Raw genomic sequence first — 14,452 nt, forward strand, 5'->3', positions numbered from 1 at the left:
TGTATCCAATTAGAATGTCAATGCCATAGGGCGTTTGATGCAATTATGTCTAGCTATCACCTATTAGAGGTCATTTTGGACAAGGCATATTTGAGCTTTATGGAGAAGGTATTGATTTTAGAGGAGAAAATAACTATCGTTTATAATGCCCTCTTCCCTGCCTCTACTTGACTTGGTCCTCAAGGATAGCTAGTCAAGATCAACCTTGCATCCTTGGATACCCTCAACTTGAACATAGTTGGTCTATATAGTGACAAGCTCGTGATCACCCAAATTCTCAACAAAGAGAAAGACTCGAGAAAGAAAGCCTTATGTCCACAAATGCTTGACAGTATGTCAGATGATTCTCTAAAGCTTGGTTTATATGTGTGTTCGAGCGATAGCCTTTTCTTATATCTCATCTACTAGCTTGGATGTAAGCAATGGCAACTTACTAATGGCCAAGCTTTCAAAAAAGATATGGCCTACAACTTCATAAGGTATATTATGAAGCTTTCTAGATGTGTTGATTCATGTCTTCAAGGGAAAAGTATACATCCTACTATGAAGCAATGCACTACAAGTGTGCCATACATGAAAAAATAGAGAACTGAAATATTAGAGGCTAGTTGTTCACATATATGGAAGGGATGCACAATGTCCAGTTGGTCACAACACACAAATCATTTTTTCAATAGGGATAAAGTTATAAGTATGTGCTATCAAGTCTCTACACCCACTGTTTCTTGGTCTTGGCTTCAATCGCTTTCTGATACTTACTTATCATCGTCCATTTCTCCATCTTTACATAGGATGAGGCACCCTCAGGCTTCAGATTTGAGACAAAGGACACCCCTTTCCTGCAAGTCACCAAGAAAGCACCCTCTCTATGGAGCAAATTAACCCTCAACCCCAACCAATTGTTGATCTTGTTGTCTCTCAAGCATGTAATGAGTACCTCCTCACCCAAAACTACATCTTTGGTATCAACCCTCGAAGAATGATGTTATATCATATTATGCCTTTTGTGAAGCCCCTAGTTTTGATCTAGTTAATGTCTCTCAGTGGTACAACCACATCTCATCCTTACTAGAGAAGTGTTTTCTAGAAACTCCTATTAGTGTTAGCATCACAAATCTACTTGTCGTGTATACAAGGAAGCAATCACACAAGGGTAGATGCATGTATACCCCATGCGATTTCTTCTTTTCTGAGCTGCCAAAGACTAACCACATAAGTCCATCGATTGGATCTATGCATAAGGGTGATGTGTAACCTGACTGCACACAGGCTCATGGAGTGGTCTTATGCACATAAGCCAAATGCTTGCAAGGCTTATGCATAAGGCACGCACATGTCATACCGCAACGCATTTTCGTAAAACTAATTTGAAGCTTCATTTCACAACAATATAGCCTGGGTTATATAAAACGTCCTCTACCCACACCAACAGATCATGGACTTTATTAATGCGCAGTACATCCACAGTTTCCAGCTTCTTGGAGATTTTAGCAACGTGCTATAGGATGGACATTTGATCCCACAACTAGAGAGATGGGGTTGGGGAATTATTTTGATGATTTATCAGCTTGTGTGCCTTAATTACGTTGATAGTACATTGTAGCTAGCCGTCATCGGGAGATTGCATGTAAACAGAATGACCTCGTGTGAGCTTGCTAACTCAGGGAAGTGATTGTAGTGATCGGTAGGTGATCCAGGAGCTAAAACAATCCACGGATGGGCATGTAGGTGCTGGTGGCAACACAAGAATATTGGTTCCCCGAAGCCCACCTTGGTTGCGTAAAGGGGGGCAAGGAGCTTGAGCATAGGAAGATATTTTGCATGAGCGTGTCAGGTGTCTATAGGAAATAGCTGCCGCAAATTACTGTACGCCTACCAACTGGATGGGTTACATATTATTAATGCTTGAAGTTGGGACGTGGCAGGGGTAAATTAGTGCAGAGTTGACAAAACGGACGCTTGGTATCGGGAGAAGTGTGGATCTCGGATCCTGTGAAGGACAATTTGAAAATTGACAAACCACGATATCCATGGTAGCTGGGTAGCCAAATCTATATTGACAACCACGGGCGTTGTGCCGGCGACCGGCCAGCAGCCTACCTGGACACTGGCTGGCTTGTCCTCGACAGGTGGAGTAGAGGAAGCTTCCTTGTCACTAGCAAACTGCTCGACCTCACGAGCAACGTTATCATCATGAATCCAATCGTCCATGCCTTCATTCCGTCATATATATATATACACGCGACGCAGCATCGCATCGATCCAAGAAAGAATCAAGCAAGTCGCCAGCTGATGCTATCAACTAGTTATACACTTTCACTCCTCCCTTAGCTACAGAAGCTCTGATCCCAGCCAGCCAGCCAGCACTACTGCACAGCATATCCATAAATATAAACGCTATTCTGATCCGTCATAACTGCTTTGCATACAATACTTCTGTTAGCCGCCCGTGTATGGCTAATATAGTGCACAGGAATTGCAATGGCCGATGCTTGCACCGCCAAATAGTAGCAGAGCTTCTGCTCGTACAACTACTTCAGCTAGCAGCTGGGACGCCAGCAGCAGCGGCCATGAGCGTGGGTGCCGTGGGCGTGGTGAGAACGTCAGCCGCTCATATATTGACTGCTAGCGGTGATTCAGCTGCTGCTGCTTCCGCCCGAACACTGGTGCAGGTGCCCACGCCTGCCCCCGTGCTGTCTTACCACAACGGGCCCCTCCTTACTCGACCCCTGCGCCTCCACCTCCTATGGTATGGCTCCTTCTCGGCCACGCAGGAAGCCATCGTCACGGACTTCGTACTGTCTCTGCGGATGAAGAGCGTGTCCAAGGGTTCTCCGGCGCCAGCGGTGTCTCGCTGGTGGAAGACCACCCGGACCTATAAGGACGCCTCCAAGACCGGCGTCGCGGCCAGCATCCGGCTGGGCAAGCGCTTGCAGGACTCCAGCTACTCGATGGGGAAGAATCTGACCAAGGCGGGCGTGGCCACGCTTCTAGCCCGAGCGTTAGCGGCAGGGAGTCTGCCGACTGCAGCGGGGGGCGCCATCTACGTGGTCCTGACGGCGGACGACGTTCTGGTGGAGGACTTCTGCATGAACACGTGCGGCTTCCACAGCAGCAGCAGCGGGGCCAGTACAGCTACTATCACCGATGATGTCCCCTTCCTGTGGGTGGGTAACCCAGGCAAGCAGTGCCCGGGCCTGTGCGCCTGGCCGTACGCCGTCCCCCAGTACGGGCCGCCAAACCCTCTCTTGGTGCCGCCCAACGGCGACGTCGGCATGGAGGGCCTGGTCATCAACCTGGCGGCATTGCTGGCAGGCACCGCCACCAACCCCTTCCGCACGGGCTACTTCGAAGGGGATTCGTCTGACCCATCCGAGGCTGTGACGGCCTGCTCCGGTATCTTTGCCAGCGGTCACTACCCGGGCTACCCCGGCAACCTGCGCGTGGACGAGGCCACCGGCGCCAGCTACAACGCCCTCGGCCTCAACGGCCGGAGGTTCCTCTTGCCCGCCATGTGGAGCCCTGCCACGCGCTCCTGCTTCACACTGCTGTAGCTTCTTTCTGGGAGGCGGCGGCGGCGCCGTTCCGACTGTATATACATACGTACCTTAATGTCAATTGACAGTGGTTGAGAGAAGCGGCACAAGGCGCGCGCACACACACACGCCCGCCAGCTGTTTGTAATTTTTCTGCAGTCCCCTGTAAATGATTCGTCTCAATTTTTATGTAAGTGACATTCGTAACCTATAAGCTTTGACTTGGACGTCTTCCCTGGGCCTAGGTCGTAAAACGATGGGATCAATGTTCGTATCCTTACTCGATGCGTAGTGATTGCCGCACAGTGTACCAAGTAAATTAAATTTGACGGCTGTTTTTCCTGTCAAGGGCTATTTTGCCTGTCAAAACAAGGCTTTTCAAAAATGCCTTGTCAAAATACAAGTCAAAGATTAAAATTTGCATGTCATCAAGACATGCCCAATCAACATGCCCCTGTCATTTGGCATGTCAACAATTACAAGTTGCCTTTCATTTTTACTAGTTGTATATTGATATGATGGATTATATACTATATAGCATTGTAGCAACTTGCAACTTGCAAGTCAAGAATTGGTGGCTCAAGTACCTAGCAAGTCCTATGCAACTTGCAAGTTTTCAACTACTAACTAGGTTAGTGACTTCATAAGTTGGAAGACTCTTAATATTACAATTTAGTATATTTCATTTGCCTTATCTAAAACTAAAACCTAGGATTTCAGAATCAACGGCCTTGAATCTATCTAAGCTTTTGTTGTGGTCAAGAATCGAGATTGGAGAAACAGTGTACCGTGTGATTCACAAACTTCAAAGAAGATACACAGTACACTACAGACTTCAGTCGATACTCTCGTGAGTCATCTACAGTCGAGACTCCACATCGCAGTCTCTGCAGACAGGCTATAGCCATTGCTAAACCTTCAGACTTCAAGTTCAAACTCTATCATGCAGCCTGCAGGTGCAGTGTGCTCACTGCTCAGTGCTCAGGAGTCAGTGCTCTAGTCCCCATCTAATAGAGTCCTCAATCTTGACTCTAAACTAAGGCTAAGTAATGGTACAATCACGATTCACCACTGATCAGTGTACTTGAGACTTGAAGTGGGCAGGCGGCATGTTGCAGCTGATTCGCTGAAGCGTAAGGCTTAAAGCCTTAACCTTAAAGCAGGTTGCATTGTTGTAGGTCAAACGTTGATTCTTCAAGCTTGAAAGTTGAGGGCCGAGGCAGGCCGATGGCACGCTACAACTCGCAAGGCACTGGGGTGATGTAGGTGTGATGTGCCCTTGGGCCTATAATCTATTTACTCTTTTCAATAGATTGGAATGCAACCAAGTGGTTACCTTGATGATAATTTTGTACATTCTATTAATGGTGGTTAGCATGCAATACTTGAAACATAATGTTATACTCAAAGTATAATATGCATTATGATTCAATCTACCAATGGTGCTTAATATGTGATACTTGAAATATAATGTTATGCTCAAAGTATAATATGCAGTGTGTTTGATGGATGTGAGCATCCTTGATAGTTATTGTGTGACAATAGATACTATTGGAGATTGAGTGGGAGGCTTGGGACTCGAAAATCTCTATCCAATTCACCAACATATATCGACTTGAGCTTTTAGCCTTCAAGTACACATTGACAAAATCCTTTTGTTGTTTCACATAACAACCTTTCAAAAGTATACATATTATAATCATAACATAAAGTACATTACTTTATGTGATCTTTTTATGTATTGTAGGTAGTTGGACCATGGATCCATCCAAATCTCAAAAGGGTTTGGAAAGGAAAAGAAAATAAAGGCTTATCCTATCGATCGGGACTTGTCTTCTCCATCTTTATTCACTCTTTGACTTAGGACAAACGGAGCTTTACTCATTTCGCTCCCTGCTTCATAGGCGCTTAGTAACGCATGGATTGAATGAAGATTTGAAATAGGTGCATCTAATTCTTCCCTGTGCACAGAGTCTTCTTTTTGTCCTCTTGGCAATGAGCGCAGGTATGTTATATTAAGAAAGAACATATCTTCTACAAATGAAACCAAAAGAAAAAAGCAAACTCTTAGTGAGTTTTGGAACCTTCGTAGAACTATGCACGTTCGATTCCATTGTTCTTTTAGTAAGCTTGACTAGGCAAAGGATTTCCTTAACAACTTTACTAAAATAGTTTCTAGGCTTGGCCACCCTTAAGAGGTTTTGTTTTTAATAGCATCGCTTGCTCCTTAGCTTGAGGACATTCCAAATCAAAACTTTTTAAATGTTTCCATAAAGAAAACTATCCCTGATCAAATGCTTTACAAGTACCAATAAGATGTCTCAACCTTGATCCTCTTCAACCATCTCATGCCACTTAGTGGTGCATCTAGAGTTTAAATTAGCAATGCCAAGACCCTGTTCAATTTTAGGAGCAATAACAAGGTTGTAGCCAAAAGACTGCCATTAACCATCATCATCACCCCTGGCCCCAATAAATTGATTGAATAGTCCTTCAACCACATTATGCCACAAGCTCATCTAAAACATAACACGATGAAGGATTTTGATTCCATGATACCAACCATCTCAAAGTGTTAATAAGATACGATATTAAGCCTAGACCATGATTAGCATTGTTATATTGAAAGAAGTAGAAACTAGAGCACAACCCCAAAGAACTAACACATGCAATGAACTGAATGCACAATATAAGCACACCACAGCACAATCGACCTGATAATTAAGAAATGGTTGATCCTCATATAGAATGAAACACTACAAGATATACGCCTTATGCGAACGTTAAAAGCGACAAAAATGTTAATAAAGAAATTTGCCCTTGTCGTCGCAAAAAGCGTCGTTATTGACAACGCCATAGAACAGTCGATATTAGCATTGTTATCGGCGTTGCTATTTGCGTCGGTATCAACATCGCATTTGCTACAGTATTGACGTAAATAACGACGCTGATAACAACACTTTGCAATGCTAATAACGATACTAATAGCGATGCATGCAATAAATTTGCGAAGCTGATAGCGATAGTAATAGGGAAAAAAACATTTGTGGCAGGGCAGCTATGTGCTTCATTTGGGCCATACAAAATAGTTTCATAAATGTGTACAATGCTCGTGTAAATAAAGACAAAGTGTACTTAAATCATAACACTGATACATGAAATGAATACATGATCGCATAATGAAAGCGACCGGTACAATCATGGCAAGATATTACTACTACATAGAAAATGTCTACACAGATCCCGTAACCAAAAAAGAAGGGTGTGTGAGCTCTAGGGATCTAAGGGCGAGCTATAGATCATCGCCATCTAAAACCTCGTCTCGCCGCAAAGGAGCATCGAACGGACTCTGCAAAAAAAGAAACAACTACACATGAGTCCACTATACAATAATGGATTCTAATTAAACATGGCAACTACAGATAATAAAGATGAGTGACTTACAAGGCCGCCGCGTCCATACAATTGATCGATTAATGTAGTGAGACCGTGCCTCTCTTCATATTGAGTCTCAAGGCCAGTCGGATCGCGATTTGTAATCGAGCACTGCAAAGTGAAACACGATTTTCAGTACAAAGGATATTGCAAAAAAAAAAGCAAGCAAAACAAAAGAAAAACTTACAAAGTCCTCTAGTTATGTCCTGTGGTCGCCACTCCCAAGATGATGGACTACTCCAGTCTCTAGTCGTATCCTCGCCGCCTCGCGTTGCTATCTTCAACATCCTGGAGAATCTGTAACCTCCTCCCTGAGTTGGCGCCAGTCGTCCATATCTAGCCACTTAGGCTTTGAACCCCCACTCTTGAGTGCCTTGCGTACGTCCGATCGTCTATGTGACATATATGCACGCATGCACTTCATCATCGAGCCTGTAGAAAACCTATCTGCTGCGGCTAGTACCAGAAACTCCTCATGCAAGGATGCTACAAAGTAGTCCTTGCTCCCCTCCGGTATGTTCTTCCAATGATCCAAGACATTGTGCCAAGAAACTTGGCACAACTCTCTCATGCGAGCCATTACCCTCCTCCCCTCATCATTCATGATGATGGCTCCTGATCTATCCTCTACAAGGTAGTCATACCCCTCTGGGGTATGCCTAAGATGGGTCCTCTCCCACTTGCGATCACGCTCCTAGGCATATCCAGGAGACCCCTATACATCTGGTGTACCGACCAAGGTAGTATCTATCGCAGTAGCACCCATACGGGTGCCACCTACGGACGACTGAGCAAAATCTGGAGTGAGTGGAGTAGACATTCTCACATGTGTGAAAAATCCAGGAGGTGATGCAACTCCAGCAGAACGACCAGACGGGGACACCGCGTCTATACCTCCATAGCAACCACCTGAGTCATGCTCTCTCGAACCGCCATGAGAGCAAGGAGTAGCACTTGTATCGCGAGCCGACCGCGAGTTTATTGCATCCGGATCTCTGTAGCATCCCTCTAAACCACTCCCTCCGTCTGGCCCAAATCTAGAGCGTCGACCTCATCTGCTCAAAACTAAAGCATCAGATCGTGCCAAAGTAGATCTAATAGAGCGGCCTGATGGTGTCCGAGACAGCTTTGGTCCGCCATGTCTCTGAATCTCGCCATCTGATCTGGAGACATGCACGTGAAGATATCCTCACTACAACATATAGACCCAATAGCGACGTTTAAAGCAACGTAACTATTCATGGAAAAAATTACCCCCGTCATCACTATTCGCTTCGCTATTAGTAATGCGATCGATTTGTTGCTATTTGCGTTGCTGTTAGCGTCGCTATTTGCGTCACTAATTAGGTTACCGATGCAAATAGCAACGCTAATAGAGATGCTAATATAGACGCTAATATTGACTGTTGCAGAGTAAATTTCCGACGCAAATAGCGACGGTTATAGAGGGGAAAAAAATTAGGTGGCAGGGTATACAGCCTTGCCACCCTTCTAGCTATATGCACTAAACATTCTTGCATAATTCATTTGCCAATGTCACCTACACCTAATGTCTAACAATTGTGTATCAAATTTTTTAAAAAATATTGAATCCTTTGATTGCAAAAGCTAGATGTAATCAATTCGAAAAGGTATTTCGCAAGGAGCTTTTTAATCACTTGCTTAGGCCCGAGAAGAAAAAGAGCTTGTGATTGCAAAAGCTAGATGTAATCAATTCAAAAAAGTATTACTCAATGAGCTTTTTTATAACTTGTTAGGCCCAAGAAGAAGAGCTTCACTTCAAGCTTTCATTATAGTCAGGACCCTGAGGTATGAATAAGTCCCATTGATCTTCTGGTCACTCCAACTTATTCCAAGCTTGTTCAAGTATTTTTGGGGGAGAATTTGGACATTTTTAAGAGTTATACCATGGTGTTGAAGCTGGAAATGTCTCTAAGCTCTACTCCTTCCTTCTTGTTTTTATCTAAGTATAAGTCATCTTCTATCTCTTCTTTCTTGTCTTCACCCTCAATCTCAATGGATGGAGGTGTTTTAAGATCAAAAGAATCAAGCTCCTCCTCCCCATTCTCAAACTCCATTTCTTGAGCTCAGACTAGTTGCTGTACTCCAAGTAGATCCCTGAAATGAACAAATTTCTCTTTACCAAGCGATTTGGTAAAGATATTTGCTACCTGGTCTTTTTGTCTTCACATGAAGTAGATCAATCTATCATGCAAGTACAATTTCTCTTATGAAATTGTAATGAACCTCTATGTGTTTGGATCTAGCATGATAGACGGGGTTGCTAGCCAGCATCCATATATACCTCAGGTTATGTATATAATCCTCACGCTGCTCCATATATACCTCTTTAAGCAAGTCACCATTTAGGAATGCATTTTTTACATCCATCTGCCATAATTTTCAGCCCTTAGAATCCCCGCTAATGCAATGACTATTCTCACCATTTCCATCTTGGCAACCGAGCTGAAAGTCTCCTCATAATCTAGGCCGTATTGCTGTGCATATCCCTTTGCAACCAGCCGGGCTTTTTACCTTTCGAACGAACCATCTGACTTGCATTTCTCTTTATAAAACCATTTTCTTAAAGAGATCGAGTACCTCATCCTTGTACTTCTGAATGTATAGCGATGTGTATCAGTTGAAATCATCTATCCAACCGATAGCAGATTCTTGCAAGTTCTGTTATGCCGTTTGTCCAACTGACAATAGATTCTTGGTAATAGAAGGTACATGTAGTACATTATGTAGGCTCTTCTTTTTGCCATCATAGTTGCAACAGTCTACCTTTCTACTGGTGGGCCATCTTGCACTCGTGCCCAAAATCTTTCCATCCCTTTCAGCTCCAAGTCTTGCATGACTTCCTGAACAACCTTATGAAAAGATCTTTTTGGGATGAGAAGCTCATATCCGCGCTAGATTCTCCTTATCTCCTAAAGGGCGATAGTGCCCAGTTTTCATCTCCTCTTCTTCAGTCAGCATGTCAACCATAACCATGATGGAGTTGTATCCTCCATGAACTTGGGGTAGGCCAACAACAAAGTCCATACTGATGAATTCCCATTTCATTTGGGGAATGTCAAGTGGTTGTAACTTCCCTGGCATCTTGACATGTTCGGCTTTGATACGTTGACAAGACAAACACTCGGTGACATATTTGAGAACATCACCTTTAAGCCTCTCCCAATGGTAGCTCTTCCTAACTGCATTGAGAGTCTTGGAATAGCCAAGATGTCTTGAGAAAGGGGAATCATAAGCTTCCCACAATATCTTCTGCTTAAGTGACTGGCTTGTTGGTATACATAACCTCGTTCTATAGTAGACAAGTCCACTATTGATAAAGAATTCATGATACTTAGCCTGCAGCTTTTGATCCTAATCCTTGATAGAGATTTCCCTTAGCATCTTTTGATAGACTGGATCATGGCATGCTTCCTCTCTAGCTAACTCAAGTATTGGGTTGTTTGGCATGGATACCTTTGTGGCTAGAGATCTAGTTGTTGATGGATTTTGCAAGATTAGAGAATTAAGGAATGCCTTGCGATTGAGTGCATCGGCAACTACATTCTCTTTTCCTGCTCGGTACTTGATTTCAAAGTCATACTCCTCAAGCACTTCAATCCACCGACGTTGCCTCATGTTGAGCTCGTTTTGGATAAAGATCTACTTGAGACTCTTATGATCAGTCACTAGAGTAAACTTGTTACCCAACAAGTAGTGTCTCCAAAGCTTTAGATCATGGATGATAGCTAACAAATCTAGATCATAGGTAGTATAATTCTTCTTATGACTCTTCAGTTTCCTTGAAGAGTAGGCTACTGGGTGACCTTCCTGCATGAGCACACATCCCAAGGCAAGTCGCTAGCATCAGTTACTACCTCAAACTCCTTATTGAGGTCTGGAAGTTTTAGGATAGGTGCTGATAGCAAACTTTGCTTCAATCTATCAAAGCTAGTTTGTTCAGGAGTTGACCATGGAATGGAAGTTTGCTTCTTCAGTAAGTCCGTCAGAGGTGCTGCAATCAAAGCATAGTTTTTTATGAAGACCCTATACCATCCTGTCAATCCAAGAAAGATGCGTATTTCTTTGACAGTTGTTGGTATTGGCCATTCTAGCACATCTCTGACCTTGGCTGGGTCCATTTAGATTCCTTCTCTTGATACAATGAATCCCAGATATTCAATCCGACGTTTGAAGAATGCACACTTCTTCATCTTAGCATATAGCTTATGTGCCCTCATTGTCTCAAGGACAATCCGAAGTTGGGTCTCATGATCTTCCTCCTGTTTGGAATAGATTAAAGTGTCGTTGAAGAAGACGAGTACAAAGTCATCAAGATATGGCCTAAAGATATCCTGCATTAACCTTTTGAAGGTGGCAGGCGCATTTGTAAGCCCAAATGACAAAACTAGGAACTCAAAGTGCCCATATCTTGTGTTGAAGGCCGTCCACTACAACAAAAACGCCTCATACTTGTTCTTGACAGTTGATTGATTCAACCCTCTATAATCAATACATAGTCGAAGTGTTCCATCTTTCTTTTTCTGGAACAGTACTGAAGCTCCCCATGGTGAACTACTAGGACTGATGTAGCCCTGATCTAGCAGTTGCTTGAGTTGTTCCTTCAGCTCAATTGCCTCTGGTATGGACATTCTATAAGGTCTCTTTGCAATTGGCACAGCTCCTGGTACTAGCTTGATCTCATGATCTATTTCTCTTTGAGGCGAGAATTCTGTCAACTCTTCAGGAAATACATCCATATATTCCTTTAGCCATGAAGGTCCTTCATTAGACTCCTGCTTCTGATATAACTTGTTGAGCTTAATCAAGTAGACAGGCAATCCTTTTCTGATTCCCTTTATAATTCGAGATGCTTTGGCCAATTGGATTTTTGCATTTCCAGCCTCACCTTGAGTTGTGACCAATTCCCCTTCAGAGTTTCGAAAGGAAATTTGGCCCTTTCCACAATGAATGTGGGCGTCATTAGGCTTAAGCCAATCCATTCCGAGTAGACACTCATGGATACCTAAATTCACGACTCTGAATTTGATCGAAGTCGTCTTTACTCCCAGAAAGAATTCCACCTTATCAGTTTTCCTCGTACAAGTAACCTCACGACTATTTGCCAATTCCACAAGCAAGATAGGTGCTCCTACTGTGGCTATTCCTAATCTTTTTGCACAAACTGGTGAGATAAAGGAATGTGTACTGCCACAATCAATCAAGGTCTTGAAACCTTTACCTTGATAGTCCGACGGAGTCTGAATCACCAAGAACTGGCGATTTGGGCCTTTCTTGTGTAGAGCGGCATGGACTATCGCCCTTTCAAACTATGCTTCCATGGTCAGATCTTCTTCTTCTTTGCACATTTGCCTATTGGCAACACAGGCGGTTCTTCTTCTGCCTCGGGTAGTGGCTCCCTGACCACGGCCAATTCCTTGGAAAGGTGCTTGGCGATGTCCTCCTCCAAGCTTGGGACATTGCCTCTTGAAATGACCGGGCTCGTTGCAGTGGAAACAACGGAGGTTTTGGCCATTGCTTTGAGTAGGTACAAAGTTGTTGACATTATTAGTCCTTGCTTTCTTTCTTTGTCCCTGATTCTGTCCTTGAACTCACTTCATTTGAGGCCTAAATGTTCCTCTGTTCGGATCATTATAAGACTAAGTTTTGCTACCTCTTGCTCTAGCCTGCACCTCCTGAATTATAGGGGTAGCTCAAATGAGTGCGTCCTGTGGATCTAATGGGCACATAGATTCGAGACGGGTATTCAGTGGTGGATTTAAACCAACACAAAATTTTGACATCTGCTGTGTCATGTCCATCTATGGCGCATACTTAAGAAGTGAGACAAATTTGGAGTAGTATGCGTCAAGAGTGAGTCCCAGCTATTTTAGCTCGTAGAACTCATTCATTTTCTGCGTGTGATATGTAGGTGGTAAGTATCTTCCTTGCACAGCTTTCTTCAGCTTCTCCCAGGTAACGGATCCTTCCGCGATCCCTTGATCTCTGCACCATTGCTTCCACCAAAGCCTGGCTTCGCCGATAAGCTTCAGCTTGGCGAGCATAGCCTGGTTGGCGGGTGCAATACCGACCGCTTCAAAGTAATCCTGCATGGATTCAATCCGAATTTCAGCTTCTGCTTGGACGGACCTGCCTCTCCCATCAAATTCGGGCGGCTTAATCTGCCTGAGAAGAAACTTCTTCTCCTGGATTACAGCAGTACTTGATGTAGGAGGAAAACTGAGATTCTGTACCTGGGGTTGTGCCTGGATAAAGGTTTCTTAACATTATTACTTGATAATCGTTACGATTTATATTTCATCACCATTTCAGCTATCAACCAAGCAATCTAACCAGTTAACTTCTTATCAATTCTCATGAACAAAAAAGACATTGATTAAAAAAAATCTATTGTAATTATATGAGCATAGCCCTTTCGGAATACAACATGTCTTGGGATGATAAGCCAACTATTTACATTTAGTTTGGGGAGAATAATGTTGTATTACATTTATCTACAGGAATTGGATAATAGTATGGTTTCGGGTCATGGATCTTCAAGAATTGGTAAGTCATTGGAAGATCATGATATCCTTTCCTTTAGAACCCATTCTTCTCATGGTGCCCCAACACCTTGATCCTGTCGGTGGGGATTACACGGGTCACTTCCTCATATATATATGAGTTCAGCTCAACCCTCCGACCTCGAATATGTAAAGTTGAATTTACGAGAGTTTTCATAAAAATGAACAGCTTCACGACTTTTAGATCTTCCAACCACTTGATCCTCTAGTTTAGGTTGGTCTGTAGGTATGCAAACCAGTGGGCAGCTATATAGTAGATTCTTGAGGTACCCATCCATCTTCATTCCATGTACAAAGGCGATGGATTATAGATACGCTCTAGGATGTTCATCATCTCAACCCTTTGTCGATAATCTGAGGAATGCATCGCAGTCATAAACATGACTCGGAATACTTGTCAAGATGGTGGGAGAGAAGGAAGGAGTCTCACTTGAAGCTTTCTTGCTTGTACAATGGGGGAATACACACAAGGGTGGAGGCTGAAAACAGTTTTCCTCTTCTTAGTTGTGTAAGCCAAAAGAACTCAAGTACAAAGAAATAGAAGAACCCTCTATATGGGTCTCAAACCAAACTCAACTAACTAAGGTGGCATACTAACTGAGCCACGAACTAGAGTAGATAAGGATAGCTATCATGTAGCTATTATTCAGGGGCGGTGTACCAACCGCGTCTGCAACTGACAAGTCGGTGACATAAATACACAACGGTCACCCTGGCGTATCACGAGTGGAGCTCGATATCTCAACACTCCCCCTCGAGCTCAATCCCAATTCCTGCACACCAAGCAGGTCTCTGAACTTGCGCAGCTTCTCTGTGCCCTATGCCTTCGTGAATATGTCAGCTACCTGATCCTCTGTGCTGACATAAACTAGATCAATAAGACCTAGTAAAACCCTC

General features: G+C 43.5%; 1 protein-coding gene across 1 annotated transcript; it reads left to right on the top strand.

Moving 5' to 3' along the window:
• Positions 1-2,281: 2,281 nt before the first annotated feature.
• LOC148008720 (protein PHOSPHATE-INDUCED 1-like) lies at positions 2,282-3,984 on the top strand. The gene has a single exon (XM_087674030.1). The coding sequence runs from the start codon at positions 2,454-2,456 to the stop codon at positions 3,552-3,554; it is 1,101 nt and encodes a 366-aa protein (XP_087530156.1). The 5' UTR covers positions 2,282-2,453; the 3' UTR covers positions 3,555-3,984.
• Positions 3,985-14,452: the final 10,468 nt, after the last annotated feature.

Source organism: Lygodium microphyllum, unplaced genomic scaffold (genome assembly GCF_053477565.2).
Source record: "Lygodium microphyllum isolate KBCC unplaced genomic scaffold, Lygodium_microphyllum_v1.1.10 scaffold_70, whole genome shotgun sequence".
In the NCBI taxonomy this organism is placed as follows: Eukaryota; Viridiplantae; Streptophyta; class Polypodiopsida; order Schizaeales; family Lygodiaceae; genus Lygodium; species Lygodium microphyllum.